The sequence below is a fragment of the Nicotiana tabacum genome, chromosome 2 (genome assembly GCF_000715075.1).
Source record: "Nicotiana tabacum cultivar K326 chromosome 2, ASM71507v2, whole genome shotgun sequence".
Taxonomy (NCBI): Eukaryota; Viridiplantae; Streptophyta; class Magnoliopsida; order Solanales; family Solanaceae; genus Nicotiana; species Nicotiana tabacum.
In genome coordinates, this window is record NC_134081.1 from 39755019 (window position 1) to 39777335 (window position 22317).

General features: G+C 39.6%; 1 protein-coding gene across 1 annotated transcript; it reads right to left on the reverse strand.

The window, feature by feature from the left end:
• Positions 1-20043: 20043 nt before the first annotated feature.
• On the reverse strand, positions 20044-21439 carry LOC107790105 (uncharacterized). The gene is made up of 2 exons (XM_016612010.2): positions 20903-21439; positions 20044-20538 (listed from the first exon to the last, which is right to left on the reverse strand). The coding sequence occupies exons 1-2, from the start codon at positions 21437-21439 to the stop codon at positions 20044-20046; spliced, it is 1032 nt and encodes a 343-aa protein (XP_016467496.2).
• Positions 21440-22317: the final 878 nt, after the last annotated feature.

Here is a 22317-nt window from a genome sequence, read left to right on the forward strand (position 1 = left end):
TCCACTTTAAAAGAAATGGTTGGCTAATCTGCGAAGCGTGCGCTTTTGAGTATGGGTAGCACTCTCTGGGTATTTTCCCTTTTCCAAATACTCCTTGATGTTGTAGAACCACAGATTTCCGTCAATCTCTTCTTCAACATGAACACAATAAGCTGGCTGCTTATGAATTCCTATTGGGATAGGATCGATGAAATTCTTATCTGGGTGTTGTATCATGGAAGACAAAGTGGCTAATGCATCTGCAAACTCATTCTGAATCCTTGGAACATGTTTCAATTCTATCTTTGTGAACCTCTTGATCAGCTCTTGTACACAGTGCAAATATGGCAATATTTTAGTGTTCTTTGCAGCCCATTCCCCTAGAACCTGGTGCACTAAAAGATCCGAATCTCTGATTACCAGCAGCTCCTGAATGTTCATGTCAATATCCAATCTGAGGCCCAAGATGCATGCCTTATATTCCGCCATATTGTTGGTGCATGGAAACCTGAGTTTTGCAGATACCAGATTGTGTTGACCGGTTTCTGATACTAAGACAGCTCCGATACCTACTCCTTTGAAGTTTGCTGCTCCGTCGAAGAACATCCTCCAACCATCGTATGCCTCGGTAATATCTTCTCCTACAAATGATACCTCCTCGTCGGGAAAATACGTTTTCAGTGGTTCGTATTCTCCGTCTACGGGATTTTCTGCCAAGTGATCCGCCAATGCTTGCCCTTTGACTGCCTTCTGAGTTACATAGGCAATGTCGAACTCACTCAACAATATTTGTCACTTCGCTAACTTACCATAGGCATGGGTTTCTGAAAGATATATTTTAGCGGATCCATCCTTGATATGAGATATGTAGTGTATGCATAGAAATAATGTCTCAACTTCTGAGCTATCCATGTCAAATCACAGCAGGTGCATTCCAACAAAGAGTACCAGGCCTCATAAGGTGTGAACTTCTTGCTCAGATAATATATCGCCCGCTCTTTTCTTCCCGTTTCATCATGTTGTCCCAGAACGTAACCAAAATCCCCATATAACAAGGACAAATAATGTAGCAGAGGTCTTCCTGGTTTTGGTGGGACTAACACGGGCGGTTTAGATAAATACTCCTTAATTTTGTCGAAATCTTTCTGGCATTCTTTAGTCCAGCTTGTTGCAGCATCTTTCCTTAGCATTCTGAAGATTGGCTCACATATCACGGTTTATTGTGCTATGAAGCGGCTGGTGTAATTGATGCACCCTAAACAACACATCACATCTTTCTTATTCTTTGGAGGCGGCAAGTCCTGGATAACTTATACTTTTGATGGGTCTAACTCAATCCCTCGGCGATTGACGATGAATCCTAACAACTTTCCAGCACGGACTCCGAAGGCACATTTTGCAGGATTCAACTTCAAATTGTATTTTCTAAGCCGGTCAAAAAATTTCTTCAAGTCTGGTATGTGATCCGGGTTCCTTTTATATTTGATGATAACATCGTCCACGTACACCTCTATTTCATTGTGTATCATGTCATAGAAGATAGTCGTCATGTCCCTCATGTAGGTGGCCCCAGCATTCTTCAAACCAAACGGTATCATTTTGTAGCAGTATATTCCCTATGGTGTGATAAAGGATGTCCTTTTGGCATCCTCTTCATCCATCAAAATCTGATGGTATCCTGTGAAACAATCCACAAAGGATTGGAGCTCATGCTTGGCACAGTTTTCAATCAATATGTGTATGTTGGGCAATGAGAGATCATGTTTAGGACTTGCCCTATTCAGGTCTCGGTAATCGACACATACTCTAACTTTCCCATCTTTCTTCGGAACTGGCACAATGTTGGCCAACCAAGTCGGGTATTCGACCACCCGGAGAACCTTGGCTTTGATTTTCTTGATAACCTCCTCTTTATCTTCAAACTCATATCCGACTTGAACTTTCTAAGCTTCTGCTTTACTGGTGGACACATATGATTGGTGGGTAGTTTGTGAGATACTATAGATGTGCTTAAAGCAGTCATATCGCCGTAGGACCATGCGAAGATGTCTTCATACTCCTTTAGGAATCTAATATACTCTTCTTTCTCCAACGGTGATAGATGAATACTTATACGCATTTCTAATGGATAATAAGGAGCATGCCATGGAGGTGTCCAATCCTGGTATTCTTGCCATGTGTATTCATATCCGAGTCTCAAAGTTGTGCCATGGTACTGTGGTTGTACGTGTTTGGTGATCCCCTGAAGCTTCTTGCCGAGACCCTTGCCGGGTTCATACCCCGTCCACATCAGTATGCTTTCTATCTTGTTGCTCAACCATCGGTCCTTTTCAATTGTGTTAACCCGTTCAATGCGGTGGTATGTTTATCCACCCAGCTTCCTTCTGCTTTCGATGACCGGAACAGTCTAGTTGGTGTAGATGGGGTTGCTTCCATCTCCATGGATGATCACCTCCTGATGATTCCACTCAAATTTCACAGCCTGGTGCAGAGTTGAAGCCACTACCCCAGTGGCATGTATCCATGGTCGTACCAACAATAGATTGTAAGTAGCAGATATATCCAACACCTGGAACTCGATATCAAACCAAGTCAGACCGATATGTAGACTGAGGTTGATTTCTCCAATGGTGGCTCTCTGAGATCCATCGAATGCCTTCATATTCATGCTTCCCATTCGTATCTCGTACAGGCCTTTACCTAGTCTCTTTAGAGTGGTCGGTGGACATATGTTAAGACTCAAACCTCCATCTATGAAGACCCTGGCGATGAATTTATCTTCAAATTGCACCATGATGTGCAACGCCCTATTGTGACTTAGCCCTTTTGGTGGTAATTCATCTTCGTGGAAAGTGATTTTGTGGCTTTCCAATACCTTCCCGACCATGTTGGCCATCTTTCCACTAGTAATGCCGGTGGGCACATAAGTTTCACTTAACACCTTCATCAAAGCATTCCTGTGCGCATCTGAGCTTTGCAGCAGTGATAAGATGGATATCTGAGCAGGAGTTTCGTTCAGGTGGTCAACAACAGAGTATTCCCTAGCTTGTATCTTCCTCCAAACATCGTCAGTGCCAGTCTCGACAACAGGCGACTTAGGTGCAACTTCCTTGCTTGTTCCTCCTAGATTATTAGGTGTATAAACTCTGCCAGTTCTAGTGATACCTTGCGCGACACCTGTTTCCTCCATTTTTGCTTTTCCCTTTCTTTTTGCTTCCGCAACATAATCCCACAGGATGATAACAAACTTGTAAGATGGTGTGGGAACTACCATCACAGTGAAGGGTGTAGTTACCTCAACTTCAAATGGCGTATGGGTTTGTACCACAACTGGCGTGAGGGTGACCGGAGATGTTTTAGGAGTGTCTCCATCTTGAATGAGTCTAATGGACCCTTCTTGATCCCATCCTTCGTCAGTTTCTATCACATTCACTTCCTTACCTCTGTGATCCGGGAGAGGGTGGTTACGAACATTTGGTGCAGCTTCCTTTGCCTATATGACCTTAGTGTCAATCAACGTCTGAATCTTATCTTTCAATGTGAGACACTCCTCAATGGTATGACCCTTCATGCCTGAATGATAAGTACATGTTTTGTTAGGGTTGATCCATTGGGAGGGATTTTCCACAACAACAACAGGGGCATGAGTAACATAACTACTGGCCTTCAATCTCTCATACAATTGGTATATGGGTTCATCAATTGGGGTGTATATGGGTTCATCAATCTAAGAGGTCTGCGGTCAAAATTTGGACGTGGTTTCTGGTAGTTTTGGCGGGCGGGTGGAGGTGAATGGTAATATGCAGGTTGAGTATTATAGGTATGGTAGGTGGCGATAGGGTGTTGGTATCTTAGGGATGAGGGTTGATGTGTGGGTGTAGGTGCTTGGTATGTGAGGGGAGACTTAGGGCCCTAGGCTACCATCACGACACCCACTTCTTTCTTCTTCGAAATGCCTCTTGATTGCAAAGCTTTATTCGTGGCCTGCAGTGCCTCGAAATTGGTCATCATCCCATTCTTAATTCCTTCTTCTATTCTTTCTCCTAGCTTAATAATGTCGGAAAACTTGTGATTTTCAATGACCATTAACCTTTCGTAATACTGTGGATCTTGAGCTCTAACAAAGAACTTGTTCATTTGTTCTTCTTCAAATGTCGGCCTTACCTTTGCGGCCTCTGTTCTCCAATGAGTAGCATATTCGCGGAAGGTTTATGTCGGTTTTTTCTTGAGGTTTTGAATGTAGAAAATATCTGGCGCATTTTCCGTGTTGAACCTGAATCTATCCATAAAATCTGACGCCATACACACCTAACTAACCCACTTCTTTGGGTTTTGACTAATATTCCAAGATAAGGCGTCTCCTGTAAGGCTTCGCATGGACAGTTTCATGCAGATTTGTTCATTCTTTCCTACTCCTACAAGCTTGTCGCAGTATGTTCTCAGATGCACCTTTGGATCACCAATACCATCGAACATTTTGAACTTGGGGGGTTTGGAACCCTTCGGCAATTCCACATCCGGCTAAATACATAGGTCCTCATAGTTTAGACCTTCAATGCCTTTAGCACCTTCAACACTCTGGACTCTATCAGTGAGCTTCTTGAGTTCCTCCGCCATATTTTTAATAGGCAGGTCATTTTCTGTTAATACGAGTATATATAGGGTTTGATGCGGGGTATGGGGTAAGGTTTCCACATATATCAGATTGCTTTGATAGATTCCTGGAACTTGGGTATATGGGCGGTCATTAGTTGAGTTTTGGGGATGGGGAGTAGGTTGTGGTGCATTTTGGGGAGTGTGATAAGTAGTGGTTTGCGGGTATTGAGTTGGATGATGGTGTTGTTGTTGAGGGGTTGGTACTGGTGGTGGGTTAAGGTTATGGGGAGGTGCGGGATACTGGTGTAGTGCGGGAAGATTTGGTGGTGGGTTATGGTTTTGTGTGTTTTATAGTGGTGTTTGGTTCTGGGTAGTCGGGTTTTGCTAGTTGATGTCGGGAACATTGAGAGTAAGAGAGAGGTTAGCCAAATTTCGAACCTGCTCAAGCTCGCCCTGTAGTTCCAGGATTTTCTGCTCCAAATGTAAGACTAACTCATTCTGTCCCGGAGTATTTCAGCCATCTGAAGTTTCAACGTTTTCTACCATAGTAGCATTGTCTTTTCTGATACCGCTTAAATCATCCATTTTCCCTTTTCCCTTGCCTTTGCCTTTGGGGTCGCTCGGTGGAGGAGGAGGTGGGGGACCTCCGGATCTAGTGTGGTATGCTGATGATACCAGTATGCACGAACCAACCTTTGGGAATGGGAATAATCAAAAAGAAAAGAAAAAGCAAAAGGTAACCAAGTTAGTAAGGTGAAATAAAAGAGTGTTTGCAATATTTAAACATGTTTCACAAAAGTCATGCAATAATTCATGTCCTAAGTTTGGGGACCTCATTCTGCCTGAGGTAGGCCTAAGCAACACAGAGACTTGGAGAAAATTGATGCCAATATTTGCTTCATTTCACAAGTAGTAAAGGTGGGATGTTTTGGACCATACCGAACCTGGGGATTTCATGCTTCATTTTCTGCAAACAAACAAAGGTTAGCCATTTCCCTCTCCAGATTTGACTACTTACGCAATAATGATCAACATGTTGGCACATTTTATCCAAGTAATGCACATAATATGATAGTGTCTATTGGGATTGTGGAAATCCCGCGCGGACTTTGGATAAGGTTCATCTTAGCGGGTTGTTACGTTAATAACGCTCCAACCCGTACTAGGTTTAGCATGATGCATGTACATTTCAAGTTGGAGTAGGGTTTCTAGAATGGTCTAGACTGGTACTCCCAAGTGGACAACTTGAGAGGGAAAGGCATGGGACCGTCGATTGCACCGCTGATCGATTAGTCTACCGCAAATAAGCCTTTTTGATTTTAAAAGGGGTAATTTTTAGGAAAGCGCGGACACTCATCAAGCGCCGCTATGTTGATAATTGGCACGAGTGGAGTATGATGTGGAGCATGCTTTATGCGAAAATAATAACACATTGCCAAGTATTTGCATGTAAGAAGCAGTAAATAAAATAGCAAAGTGAACATGAAAAGAAGAGAAAAGAGAAAGAAAGACAAAAGAAAGAAGTTAGTTTGGCTCATGAAAATGTGCGAGAATGTAATGAAGCAGGTAAGGAAATAGGGATAATGTAGCGGTCAAGATGAAAAGAAATGGAGATCGGTCACACATGTCATAGAAAACAAAGGAGAATAAGGAAAGGGATGTGCATGCCATAGTAACTTTAAACAAATAAAGGTGAATAAGGGAAGAGATATGCATGTAACAAAGAAAGTAATCCACATAAGTCAAGTTCGTTATGGTAAGAGCCTAAGTATCCCCAGCAGAGTCGCCATACTGTCGCGCCTCATTTTCTCACGAAAGCGGATTTCGATGTGTGACAACTCTTTTAAATGGGGGTGTTAAAAGAGAAGAATTGCCACCTAATGCTTTTTGAGGTGCGTTAGGTCACCTATTTGCAAATAACTCTGTTTGACTAGTCAACGCCACCAAAAATCGGGTAAGGGCTCAAATTACCTCAAAGAGAAGGTGTTAGGCACTCTTCGAGGTCCACAACTGTGGTTCCCGGCCGAATTTTACACTATGTGGATTATATGATTAAACTAGGTGAGCATATAAGTAAAGAAAAATATCAAAGTTGAAAGTCCTATTATAACGTAAACCAGTTTAAGGAAAAATATTATTAAACTATATGAATAATTGATACAAGTTTTAAAGATCACAAGGATTACAACTGCGTCGGTCTATGTTTAATGAATAAATCCTTTTAGCAAGTATGTAAGGAAAATGGGGGGTCATAAGTTTTTTAGCCGAAAGGATCACCCCGTGCAATATAAATAATACTTCGCAACTTCATTTAGGTAGGAGTTGCTCATATTATTCAGCGGGCACAGACTATTATCTCCTGCTATCCGATTACTATGTTGAAGTTGTTTACTTAAAATCATTCTAATTCAATTATAAGTCGTGCCCTATGCGTATGCTACCCATCCCATGCCTAGGGTCCAGGAGGCTTTGGACCTACTATTTGGTAGTTCTCGACTCAACTCAGTTGCTCAAAATGATAAAACTAGGCGACAATCAAAACAGATAGGACTGCACATAATTGCACTAAAAGGGGCTCAAGTAACCTCCACGCATAAGCAGGAAAAGCACACAGACAGATTTCTTATTAGGCAATATATGGCATTATGATGTGTTTGAATCGTTGTGTCCTATAGGCATGTTTCTATGTTATTCTGGATTCCAGTATTATATAGGCAATGCTATAATTTCTGACGTATAGGCAAATTAGAGTGTTGCAAGTCCTATAGACATGATTTCTAATCATTTGTGTAAATAGGCAGTGAATTCGTCAATAAACATCTTATGGGCAGGTTTTCTAACAATTGACAATTAGGCTTCATTTTAAATGCTTTATCCCTGTAGGCATGCTTTCTAGGCGGGTGACAATATCCTATAGGCGAGATTTCTAATAGTTGACAATTAGACTTGGTTTTGTAACACTTTATCCTTATAGGCATATCATCTAAATAAGGCAGTATAAAGGAAAATAATAGAAGCAACTATTTAATTAGTTAATCCTATAGTCATGATATCTAAATAAGTATACCAAAGGCGTGTTTTATAGTGTCCTATAGGCATATTGTCTATTAAGCAAAGCGTGTGATCACTATAGACATGCTGTCTAAAGCATTCAGTAGCAGATACGGAAATAAATGTAGCAATTACTTAAACTAACATGCTTTGAATAAAGTACCCGTGTTAGACAAATTAAGTGTAGTGTGTGTGATCCTTATAGACATGATTTCTATCAGTGTGCGACATATGAAACTAAATAACATATAGGCATATTGAACAAAATAGCAAATAGATCATGCAGACCCTAGAGGCATGTTTTCTACCCATTCATGCAAGTATTAGAATACCCTAACCCCCTATTCATTAATACCCCGACTGTTGTTTACAAATTATTACAGGACCAGTTATAACAATAAAACAAATACGTACTTAGTAGGGCTATTAGTGGCCCGAATACAATATTTTCAAGCCCATCACAAGTACTTTTTCTTCCATCAAACTTAGTAATATTTACTTTTTCTTGATGATTTGTTATTTTGCTACCATGTCTATGTGGATCTAAACTTTACGTTCTAGGGTTGTGGTTGTCATGAATATTGAAGTTTATTAATTATATTATAGTTAATTCGAGTTATCATCTTTGGTTGTTTCTCTAATTATGTGCATAATTGCTTAATTGTTTGGCCAGCAGTTGAGTTCTATTTACTATCTATGCTATGCTTGGAAAGCCGTGCTTAGATTAGAGTAGAATTGGAAAGAGCTTATTTCTGAACCCGTGGCTCGGGGAAAGATTTCGTGGTTAGGATAGGAATATACCTAAGAGTCTTGCTTAGTTGAATACCGTATTATATTCATTCATGATAGATTCAAGACCATAGGAATATAGGCTTGATATATTATGGATAGACGGATAGTATTGTGGGAACATGCTATTTATATAAACGATCCGGTCAACTAGCAATCACAGATAATTTGGATTAACATGTGTAATTATGAACTCAATAGGATTGATAAACCGACCACAATCCTGGAATTTATATCTCCCTTGGTTACATGTTTAAATTTTGCAATAGTAGTTGTAATAAAAAGTTAAACTTTTGATCATCTTGGACAGTAAATTGATTTTAGTTTGCTTAGTTAACGGTTAATCTAAGTCTCTGTGGGTTCAACATTCGACTTTTGAGTCACTTTATTACTTGACAGTCACGTATACTTGCGTGTACTTGGGGAACCAACATTTAGAATACAAACATGATCAAGTAGCATGTTATGCTTAAATGACTTAGCATAACGAAGTACAGTCAAGCAAAATCTGGGCATGAGTAAGTACCCCAAAGTTTTAACACAATAGTTCATAACAATACATGAATATGAGCAAGCAACATACATAGGAAACTCATGTGTGCATAGACATAGTGGACTAAGTAGGTTTAAGATGGTCGAGATATGTATACAGTGGGCAGATATCTAAGTGCAGGATTTAAACAATTTTAGATGCTAAAGAATACATGACTATAGGCTAGCTTTGAAACAGATAGGATTGCAAACAAAGGCAACAACATGTTGTAATCACATAGGTTCAGAAAATTCAAACATGCATAGTATTCAGGTCATGACCACAACTGAGAATAGAATTGCAAGAGTCAAGGTACTTACCAGTTACAAATTAACGGACAAGTAGGTAAGAAGAAAAATTTCCAGCAGTACCTTAATCGTCAATAGCAAAAGTACAGCAACACCCAAAATCCCAGTGCGTCAGAGTTTCCAAGGGTTTCAAGTGAACCCCGGGCAGTGCTCGTACTGAGAAAAAGCAACAATCGAATTTTCGGACGCCTTGGCTTTCAACCGGCCAAGGTCTCAAATTTCAGAATAGTATATAGAATGAAAAAATAAGAGAGTAATAATTGTTAATTTCAGTCTAAGGTCCCTCCAAAGGGGAAATTGGGGAGGGGTTTATATGTGTTCAAATTAAGATGTACAAATAAGGAAAACAATCAATTAAACCTAAATTAGGAGAGAAAATATCACATACAATCTGTAATAGGACCAGTAAAAGAAAAATCGGAATCCAAACCCTAGTTGGAGTTGAACTTAGGGCAAATCATTCACAAGCTCCAATCACGGCGGAATCAACAGAGATATACAATATAAAAAAGAGATTTTCTCTTCTCCAGTGCATAGAACCACAATAGCACCCAGAACCATAGAATCAAAACTAGATTTGTGAGAATTTGGCTTTCCATAAGTAAAATGGTAACGAAAGTTACCATAAAATGAGTAATAGTAGCAAGAAAGGTAAGTAAACCCGCGTATGGACGCGTATAAGGAAAGAATAAGAAGGGATCTCCATGGTCGGCTAGGGTTTAGTGTGAGAGTGGAGATGAGAGAATGCAGGGGCGGTTGGGTGAGGGAAATGAGTTAGGGTTTCAGGGTAAGGGGTATAAGGAAAGGGTAGGGATTATTATGGGCCGTTGATCATCTAAGATCAACGACCGTGATTAATGGGAAGTGGAGCGGGTCGAGTAAATAGATCTCGACCGGGTTGAAATAAAAAGGGTCATTTGGATTGGGCTAGGGTAGCATGGGGTATTGGGTCAGGTGTTTGGGCTTTGATTTTGGTCCGAAAGTAACTTAAAATTGGGCTACAAATTAAAATATACGAAAATTGTTAATATAATTTTTATAATACTATTTAATAGATAATAAGATATCACTTTTGTAACAAAGTGATTTAAAATAATAACTTAACATTACAAAAAATATAAAAAATGCTATTTGGCAAAAACATAATGTGAAAAAAATGTAATTATGCATAACATATAAGCTATTATTGCAAAATTATGTAAATAGCCTACGAATACTATTATAATTATGTAAAAATGAGATAAAATATTATGAAACCTATATGTGGATAAAAATTATAAATTTAGATGATTAAGTCATCTCAAAATAATTTAAAGAGATAATTAATAAATAATCAAGCAATTTAAATGCAAAGAAATTAATTTTTAAAGCTCTAAAAATTATGGAAAATTATAGAAAATACTTGTATAATTCTTGTAAATTAAGTAATGATGCAAAATGATATTTTGAAAGTATATATACGTATTTGAAAAATATGAGGGCAAAATTGGGTATCAACAGACCACAATCAGCATTCTTGGTAAATGACCTCAGATTGGTATTTTAATAATTTTGATAGGCTTGTATAATGATTTTGAACTTGTACATATGGTTAGTTTGGTTCCCGGGTGATCCGAGACCGTTTCGGCGCTTATTGTGAAAAGTTAAAAATTTGAAGTTATGAACATGTGAATCCTTGTATTTTGATGCTCGATTCTTGATTGTAAATATTATTTTAATATTTTGAGCTTGCAAGCGAGTTCTTATGAGGTTATTATACATATGTGGATGTTTGAAATTGGACCCGAGGGGCTCGAGTGAGTTTTGGATTCGTTTCGACTTATTTTGGAAAGATTTGGTATTGCTGGTGTGCAATCATAGCAATTGTGATGAACTACTCATAAATGCGAGGTTTGCATTTGCGAAAAGGACATTGCGTTTGCGAATGTGGTATGGGGAAGGCCAACTTCCCAATTGCGAAGTTGGAGTCACATTTGCGACCTTCGCAATTGCGAGGTATGTGGCGCATTTGTGACCTCTGAGGCTCCAAGGCCATCTTCGCAATTGCGAAAACTAGTTCGCATTTGCGACTTGCACAATTAGGAACAAGAGTTCGCAATTGCAATACCTACAACTGGTTAAAAATAGGGAATTTTGGGATTAGCTCATTTTATTTTATTTAGACCTAGATTTTGTGGGAGGCGATTTTTGAAGAGAATTTCCTTCCAAACTTCAAGGTTTAGTAACTTTACCTTATTTTTGATAAAATTCCATAACTTTTCGTATATTTTCATCTCTAAATCTAAGATTTCATAAAGTAGAAATAGGATTTCTAGGTAGAAATTTAGGATTTTGTATTTTAGAGATTTATAATTTGATTTGAGGTCAGATCTCAAAACAAATCAGATATTTGGACTCGGGGATGAATGTGTAATTGTGATTTGGTCTTGATTTCTAATTTTGACCAAGTATGCTTGGATTGACTTTTTGTTGACCTTTTCAAATATGTTAAAGAGCGAACCTTTTTGATACTGGGATAGTTTCTAAAGCATGTTTTGATTTATTTGGGAATTATTTGACTAGATTCAAGTGGTTTGGAGGCTTGATCTAAAGGGAAAGATGTGTTGGATTGTTGATTTTGTTCTAGAAGAGGTAAGTATCATAGCTAACTTTGAATTGAGAGAATTAGGTGTGATTAGTCTATTTGCTATGTATTTTATGCATTGGGACCGTGTATATGCAAGGTGACGAGTGCATACGTGTTTTCATGGGTTAAAGCATGGGGGTAGGACGAGTTTACTCATGCCTTTACTTATTTCATGATTTTATTTGTCAAATGCCTTAACTTATTCTATTCTTTTACTTGTTAAATGCTTTTTCATGTTTCATGTTTTTACCCGTTAAGTGCCTTTACTTGATACATGTTTTTACCTGCTATATGTCTTTACCTGATATATGACTTTACTGGTTACATGCCTCACTTGTCATGTCTCTTTACTCGTTTCATGTTCCGTTCTTCTATGCGGTATTAGATTGTGTAGCTACTTGATCGTTCGTGCGTTAGTGATCTTGTTTGAGACTTCATCGAAATATATGTGTGATACTAGTTTTTAGTTATTGGATTCCTGTTGTTCATTGTTGATGTACATCTTTCCCTAATGAAATGGGCTTATCTATTCTTTTGATATTTTCTTATGGTCCTCGCTATGTTTGAATGTGTCATTGGATGATTCTATATGAATTGATACGTTGGATCATATTGTTGCCGCAACAATGTTATGATAAGATCGGGTTTCTCGCCGCAACAATAGTATGACCATGGGATCCAGATGCCGCTGTAACAATATTTTGTGTATTAGATAGGGTTGTACGCCACAACATATATGTTGCATGTTTTGCAGTTGTTTATGATTTAGTCCTCATTGTGGGTTGTGACTATGTTGTTCATGGATATTGTTTTTCCCCGTTGTTTTGAGCTGCTGAAAAGGGTTTGGTTGAGTATTTCTAGATACATGGTTATTACTTCTGATATTGGGTTCTTTCTGCTATTTTCTGTCTTTATTCTTGATATTATCATTGTTATCTCTATTTATATTTCTATTGCTCATTAACTGTACATGTTATATGGTAAGTGTCTTGTCATAGCCTCGTCATTACCTCGTCTAGGTTAAGCTCGATAATACTAAGACATGGGATCGGTTGTAATCATATTACATTTCTGCTCTTCTTGTGTAGATTCCGGTATTGGTCCCAACAGTGCTCCTATGGGTGATTAGCTCGGGCTATTAAGGAGACCTGAGATAGTGCTTCATGATATTCCCAGACCCTGGAGTCCCCTTACAATTCTTTTAGTACTCTTAGTAGCCCATGTACTTTTGACACCAAAAATTGGGAAAAGGATTAGACAGTGTTTGGTTTTAGCCTTATTCTGTATTTATGAGTTTTTCTCTCTTTATCTTCTTTATTATTCTATTAACTGCTCGACTTATTTCTTTAATGTTTTTAAGTGTTTGCTTGTCTAGCAAGCTTTATTAGGCGCCATCATGACCCCATGGTTGGGATTTTTATTCGTGACAAGCTGGTATTAGAGCACTAGGTTACATAGGTCTCATGATTCATGAGCAAACTTGGTAGAGTCTCCAGGTTCTGTGCGGAGACGTTTGTACTTATCTTCGAGAGGCTATAAAGGTATTAGGAAAGCTTCACTTTCTTTCTTTCTCTATCGTGCGACTTTGTTCTCTCCTGATGTTTGAATATTTACTATCTTATTCTCTTCCAGATAGTGAGGACACACACTTCAGCCACAAATGAGCAAGAGCCAGAGCCCTACGTTGCAGCCACTACTGGGGGTAGGGGCTGAGGCAGGGGCAGAGCTTAGCTCAGCCTAGAGCACATGCAGTGGCACCTACAGTTGAGCCTCAGCTAGCTCAGGATGGTGAGGTTCCATTTCAGGTCGAGTCGATAGGACCAATTCAGGTGCCAGAGGGGTTTATTGCTACCCCAATGCTTCAGAACACCTTTGTACGTATGGTTGGGCTTATGGAGAGGATGGTTCAGAACTGTGTGCTTCCTATGGCACTAGCCACTTCTCAGGCCGGCTTAGGAGCTCAGACTCCCGCTACTCACATCCAGAGCAGACGGCCCATGGTTATTAGTCCCAGGAGTGTTACCAGTTGGGATGATTTAGCCTATTGTTGCTGCAAAGGCTGAAGCTAGGCCCATGATGTCATCAAATACTCTTAAGAGGATGGACAAGTTCAAAAATTTATTTCCTCCTCACTTTAGCAACATGACTTCAGAGGATATCCAGGAGTTCTTGGACCGTTGCCATTTGCGTAATTTGGGACTAGTTGAGTCCAATAAAGTTGACTTCACCGTCTTTCAGATGCATGGTTCAGCCAAGAGGTGGTCGTAAACTTATGAGATAGCCAGACTAGCATAATCACCTCCGCTTACTTGGGCTCAATTGTTATTGCTTTTCTTAGAGAAGTTTATCCACCTCACTTAGAGAGATGATCTATGTAGTCAGTTTAAATGCCTTCGATAGGGTGGTATGGCAGTTACCCAGTATGAGACAAAATTTGTTGATTTGTCTCGTCATGCAGCTGTCATGATCCCTACTAAGAGGGAGAAGGTGTCATGCCCCGAACCATGGCCTGGGCGTAACACTCAGTGCCTAACTAAATGTGACCGAGCGAACCAACTGGATGGCTAGAGCAACATGTGGTATAATTGTAAGCTGAATATAAACATGCTGATCTAGTAAAGAGTCTGACTGAAATATCATAAATGTGGAAAGTATTGAAAAGTCTGCAAGTGTAAATGAGTAGCCTACAAGTCTAACACATAAAAGCCTGCTAACATCTGACTGATTGGACTATAGTCTACAAAGGCTCTAAGAATACTGAAATGCTAACTGTTTACCGGGACAAGGTCCCCGGCATACCTTACTAACTGAAATACTATAAAGACTTAAGACTGAAAAAAGAGATAATGCCCCGAAAGACTAGGGCTCACCAATAGCTGATACGAGATGTCCTAGCAAGCAGAATCGTTAGCCTGTAAATCGTTACATGCATTGCGAGATGCAGGCCCCGGAAAAAAAAGGGACGTTAGTACACTTGAATTGCACTGGTATGTAAAACAGCCGAAAGAAGGAACTGTAAATACTGAAACTGAAACTGATAACTGATAATTGATAACTGAACTAAACATAGGAAGTAAGGTTAGGAATACTCCCTCTTCTGAATGATGAACCAACTGTTTATATGAATAAATAAACTACGGCCTCAAGCCCAATATATATATGTATATATGTGCACAAACTGCGGCCTCGGGCCCAAGTATATGTATACATAACTGCGGCCTCAGGTCCAAAAATGCATAAAGCATAAACTGTGGCCTCAGGTCCAAAAATGCATAAAGCATAAACTGTGGCCTCAGGCCCAAATACAGGTATTCAACATTCAGGAAATTAGAATTAGGAACTGAGAATCATACTGCAATATATGATATTAAAATACTGAACCATATTGAGTTACATGATACTGGAATGCGGAATAGAACTAGACTGAGACATGTCTTTATAATAAATTGATTTGTCACAACTGAAACACATGAGAGATTGAACAATTAAAAAACTATTCCTTCTAAAGAATAGAAGTTCTACAACAATTCATAGAACTAAGGCATAATTACTTTATGAGGAAACTCATAACAGTCATAAAGAATCGGATGTAGGGAGAATCATAAACATTCCCAAACGTAAAGAGAGTTAGCCTCACATACCTTAACTCTGGCCCTTTTTAAGAGTATCACGATGTTCGTCGCCTCTTTCAATGATAATCTACGTCAATATATATACATATATATATATATATATATATATATATATATATATATATATATATATATATATATATATATATATATCAAGAGGAACCAATATTAGCACTAATGCTCTTGTTTTAGTAACTTAGGAATTATATCAAACACCTTATGGGTGTAAAGCCTCATAGCCCTTAGTAATTGGTCTTTTCTTCACCAAGTTCTCATTATACTACTTCTAGCTGATTCTACAATCCCAAATAGATGTAACTAACACCATTTCTCATCACCCAAATGTTTACAACAATCATAAGTCAACAATCCAAAGCCTTAGCATAGTTCTTATAGTTCTCTTTATCAAACCCATTTACTATTCTCCTAAAAACTCATCAATTCATAGTTATAAATGATTAAGGAGCAGAAGCATTGCCTTTTTGAAGTTCACTCCTCTTGAATTCGAGTTCTAGGGTTTTCTTTCTCAACAATGGTGTCTCGATCAAATACCTAATGTATGGAAGGATCTACCTATGTTAATAAGGTGTTGGAGAATTGAAATTAACATAGAATCATCATTAGAGCTTACCTTGGATGATGGAGGGACCTTGGGGAAGTTAGTTTCTTGAGAGCTTCCCTTTCTAGAGTAGGTTTTCGTGTTTTGGTTGTGGTGGAACGAGGTAAGGGTTTTAAATAAGTGAACACATCCCAAAATTGAGGAGGAAATAAAAGTAGCTAGAATAAACATCATCGACGCGGGGCATCGTCAGGGGCGCCAAAACTACAGTGCCTTACACTATCAGGGGCGCTGACTTTAATGCCCTGGACAGTGCCTTGCACTGTCAGGGGCGCTGAGGTTAATGCCCTAGACAGTGCCTTGCACTGTCTATGGCCTTGAGTTTTTATGGCCTTGCACTGTCTACGGCCGTGGGTTTTCATGGCCTTGCACTGCCTAAGTCTATAAAATGTACCTCCCATAAACTTAGTCGATTCTATCAAATTTTATGCACCTCACTATCGGTCTTGATTCCAAAACAATGGTTTCCACCCATACTCATCTAATAGGACTTCACATGTTAAAAGGTCACATTAATACTAATTTAATGCATCCACAACTAATTAAGATTTACGTAGTGTTACATTATCTCCTCCTTGGGATAATTCGTCCTCGAATGATTGTCTTAATTGTAACTACGACTAACTCTTGATGTTAATAGGACTAATGGAAACATGTGAACACTAAAATGACATGAACACGTGCATAATAAACTGAATGAACACACGATTACTGTACTGAACTGAATAGGTACTAAACTAAATGGCTACTAAACTGATTGAATAATAAAAGACATGAAGATTGTAATATAAGGTCTGCATGCAAAGGTTAGTTACCTTCTACATTTTTCGATTGCTCTTCAAAGAGATGGGGATATCTGGACTTCATGTCCTCTTCGGCTTCCCACGTAGCCTCTTCAACCTTTTGATTCCTCCAATGCACTTTCACTGAAGCAATTTTCTTAGTTCTAAGCTTGCAGATTTGACGATCAAGGGTAGCCACTGGAATTTCATCATAAGTTAGGCTATCTTTAACCCCTATAATCTCAGTAGGAACCATAAGAGAAGGGTCTCCCATGAATTTCTTCAACACAGACACATGAAACACTAGGTGTTCAACAGCTAATTCTTGTGGCAATTCTAACTCATAAGCCACCTGCCCGATCCTTCACTGGATTCTATATGGCCCAATATAGTGGGGATTAAGCTTCCCCTTCTTCCAAAATCTCATAACGCCTTTCATTGGCGAAACTTTCAGAAACACCTAATCATCCACTTGGAACTCTAAGTCTCTATGGCGCAAGTCCGAATAGGACTTTTGGAAACTCTGATCCATATTCAAATGCTATTGAATAAACTTGACTTTCTCCATACCCTGATAGACCAAATCAATCCCTAACAACTCCACTTCGCCAACTTCGAACCAACCAATTGGTGATCTACACATTCGCCCATACAGAGCATCGTACGATGCCATATTTATACTAGAGTGGTAGCTATTATTATAAGCAAACTCAATGAGGGGTAGATGATCATCCCAATTACCTTTAAAATTTATAACACATGCCCTCAACATATCCTCAAGAGTCTGAATGGTGCGCTTTACCTGGCAATCTGGCTGAGGATGAAAAGCTGTGCTGAGGTTCACCCTTGTGCCCAATCCTTTCTGAAAGGATTTCCAAAAGTTCGCTGTGAACTGAGCATCATGATCTGAGATGATGGACAAATGAGTCCCATGCAATCGGACAATTTCCTAGATATACAACTTGGCATAATCCTCTGCTGAATCTGTAGTCTTCACTAGAAAGAAGTGAGCTGACTTGGTACGTCGGTCTACAATCACCCAAATTGAATCATGCTTCCGAAATGAGCGAGATAAGATTATTATGAAGTCCATGTTTATCATCTCCCATTTCCAAATGGGAATGTCTATACTCTGAGCCAAACCACCAGGCCTCTGGTGTTCAGCTTTCACCTGCTGATAATTTGGACACTTAGCCACAAAATCTGCTATGTTCCATTTCATGTCATTCCACCAATAGATCTCCTTAAGATCATGATACATCTTTGTGGAACCTGGGTGAATAGAATACCTAGAATTGCGGGCTTCTGACATAATCCACTCTCTGAGCCCATCTGTGTCTGGAATGTATAGTCTGCCTCTATATCTCAAAGTACCATTATATCCCCCTTGTTCAAAAGCCGTAGTCTTGTGTTTGTGAATTCCCTCCTTCAGCTGCAATAAGTAGGGATCACTGAACTATTTTTCCTTCACTTCAGCTACTAAGGAGGATTCAGCCCTGTTCTAAAGAACAATGCCAACATCTTCGGAGTCCAAAAGTCGAACTCCTAGACTTGCTAATTGGTGGACTTCCTTCAGCATAGTTCTCTTGTCTGCTTCAACATGAGCTAAGCTTCCCATAGAACACCGACTGAGGGCATCAGCTATAATATTTGCTTTCCCGGGATGATAGAGGATATCCACATCATAATCCTTGAGCAATTCGAGCCACCTTCTTTGATGAAGAATCAATTCTCTTTGCTTGAAGATGTATTGCAGACTCTTGTGATCTATGAAAATATCAACATGCACTCCATACAAATAATGGCGCCAGATCTTTAGCGCAAATATCACGGCAGCTAACTCAAGATCATGAGTCGGATAATTCTTCTCGTGAACCTTGAGTTGTTTCGATGAGTAGGCTATGACTTTACCATGCTGCATTAACATACACCCAAGACCACCCCTGAAGTATCACAATAAACAACGAACCCTTCGGTTCCTTCTGGTAGTGTCAAAACTGGCGCTGAAGTCAACCTCTTCTTTAATTCCTCAAAACTTTTCTCGCAAGCATCTGACCACTGAAACTTGACCTTCTTCTGAGTCAATCTAGTCAAAGGGGATGAGATAGAGGAAAATCCCTATACGAAACATCTGTAATAGCCTGCTAGACACAAGAAACCTCTTATATCGGATACTGAGGTGGGTCTAGGCGAATTCTTCACTATCTCTGTTTTATGAATGTCCACCTTCACGCCTTCGTCTGAGATGACATGGACCAAAAATGCTATTGATTTCAACCAAAATTCACACGTAAATAATTTTGCATAAAGCTTGTGATCTTGCAGTGTCTGCAACACAATTCTGAGATGTTCTGCATGGTCCGTCTCGCTACGGGAATAAATCAATATGTCATCAATAAACACAATAACGAACAAATCAAGATAAGAATTGAAGACCCTATTTGTAAGGTCCATGAAAACTGTTGGTGCATTCATTAAACCAAACAACATTACCAAAAATTCGAAATGCCCATAATGAGTCCTAAAACCTATTTTTGGAATATCAACTTCCTTAATCTTCAACTGATGGTACCCCAATCTGAGGTCAATCTTGGAGTAACACTGGGCACCCTGAAGTTGATCGAATAAATCATCTATTCTAGCAAGGGGTACTTGTTCTTGATGGTGACTTTATTTAACTGACGATAGTCAATGCACATGCGCAAAGACCCATCCATCTTTTGGACAAAAAAGATCGGTGCACCCCAAGATGAGACAATTGGCCTTAAAAATCCCTTATTTAGAAGTTTTTTCAACTGGACTTTTAGCTTTTTCAACTCTGCTGGAGCCATTCTATAAGGCGGAATAGATATCGGCTTAGTGCCGGGGAGTAGATCAATTCCAAAGTCAATCTCTCTATCGGGAGGGACTCCGGGAAGATTTTCTAGGAACTCATTTACAAGTGGTACTGACTGGAGAGTGGGAATCTGCGCAGCTACATCTTTAACTCGAACCAAGTGATAAATATACCCTTTAGAGATCATCTTTCTAGCTTTAAGATAGGAAATAAACATACCCCTTGGTGCTACTGCATCACCCTTCTATTCTAAGACTGGTTCACCAAGAAATTCGAAACTTACTATTTTGGTTCTACAACCCACTGTGGCATAACCAATCCATGCCCATGATTACATCGAAGTCTGCCATCTCAAATTCTACTAAGTCTGCTACAGTAGGGCGATGATACACTTTAAATGGACATCCACTATAGATACGTCTAGCTATAACAGATTCTCCAACTATAGTGGACACTTCAAAGGGTTCACACAACTTTTCTGGTTCTATCCCAAATTTCATAGCAATATATGGGGTTACATAAGATAAGGTGGATCCCGAATCCATAAAAGCGTAAACATCAAAGGTGAAGACTGTTAGCATACTTGTGACAACATCTCCACGAGCCTTTATATCCTGACGGCCTACCAGCGCATACAAGTGGTTCCGACCACCACCCGTATTACCAGACTTTGTTGCACCACACCCTTGTTGGGCCTGAAAGTTCTGAGGGGCTGCTAAATTAGTGGACTGAGCTACATTGCCTCCATTGTTCTGCTTTGCTAATGGATAATCCCTCAAGAAGTGGCCCTACTGACCGCACTCAAAGCAACTATTTGTGCCCGAATGACACAACCCTAGGTGCCTCTTACCACACATGTTACAAATAGGGTAACCAAGGACTCTAGCCCACACTAGCCTGTGACTGTGAGTCTGCTGCTATGAAATTGTGATTTTACTTGTTAAACATGGACCTCTGAACTGGTGCACTAGCTAAAGACGGAGCAGGTACTGATTTTGGTTTCTTGAAGAACTGACGATTACCACCTCCTTGAGATCCCCCATGTCTAAAATTTCCTGCAGACTTAGTTCTCTTGCGGAATTCCCTATCGCTCTCTCTCTGTAGTCGCTCTTCTTCCTTCAACCTTTATTTGTTCCCTTGAACAAAGGCTACCATTTTAGTAATGGTCATGTCACTGTTCTGAACAACTATATTAGCATCAGTAAATAGGTCATCCAAAAGCCCCAAAACAAACCACCTAACTCTGGCCCTCATATCACATACCATTTCTGGAGCATATTTGGCTAGAGAGACGAATTTGAGGTAGTACTCATTTACACTCATATCATTCTGTTTGAGTCTCTCAAACTCTAAAGCCTTAGCTTCCAAGACCTCAATGGGTAGAAAATGCTCAAGAAACGCCTCTGCAAATTCCTTCCAAGTTGTAGGAGCCGCATCCTCCCATTGGGACTCTTCCCGTGTTTCATACCAAGTGTTAGCAACATCCTTTAGCTGGTACACAACAAGCTCTGATGCCTCAGTGTCTATAGCATGCATCACTTGAAATATCTTTTTAACATCATCAATGATGTTTTTCGGATCCTCATCCTTTCTGGACCCTGTGAAAACTGGAGGTTTCATGTTGAGGAATCCCTTAGACCTGGAACTACCCATCTCATCAACAACACTTGTTCCCTTGCCTTTGAGCATGAGTAGCAACAATTTGGGTGAGCAACTGGATAGCTACCCTGGCATCCATGTCTGAAGTATTGGGCACTGAGCCCAGTGCAACCCCCTGGGCCGACGTGACCTCCTCATGAGCAGCATTAGCCATAGTCCCCTCGCTAGTAGCTGAGGCCCTCATGGTGTACCTTCTTTTTGCAGGCATTTTCTGAAATACGTAATTCGCACGAGTTAGAAGGATTCCTGAATGCATAGATCTAACTGCACAATCTAGAGTATGAAAGTAATGAAACAATCCTAAATGTCTTGGTGGTTAACTGTTTACATGTGTGGCGTGCACACACACATAAAAGTGACCCCACTGGTCACGACTTCATAGACCCTAGGACTCTTGAACCTAGTGCTCACCAACAACTGATACGAGATGTCCTAGCAAGCAGAATCATCAACCTTTAAATCATTACATGCATTGCGAGATGCAGGCCCTGGGCAATAAGGGACGTCAATACACTTGAAATGCACTAGTATGTAAAACAGCTGAAAGAAGGAACTGTAAATACTAAAACTGTAACTGATAACTGATTATTGATAACTTAACTAAACATAGGAAGTAAGGTTATGAATACTCTCTCTTCTAAATGATGAACCAACTGTTTATCTGAATAAATAAACTGCGGCCTCAAGGCCAAAAATGCATAAAGCATAAACAGCGGCCTCAGGCCCAAATACATGTGTTCAACATTCAGAAATTTAGAATTAGGAATCGAGAATCATACTGCAATATATGATACTAAAATACTGAACCATACTGAGTTACATGACACTGAAATGCTGAATAGAACTAGACTGAGACATGTATTTAGAATAAATTGATTTGTCATAACTGAAACTCATAGGAGATTGAA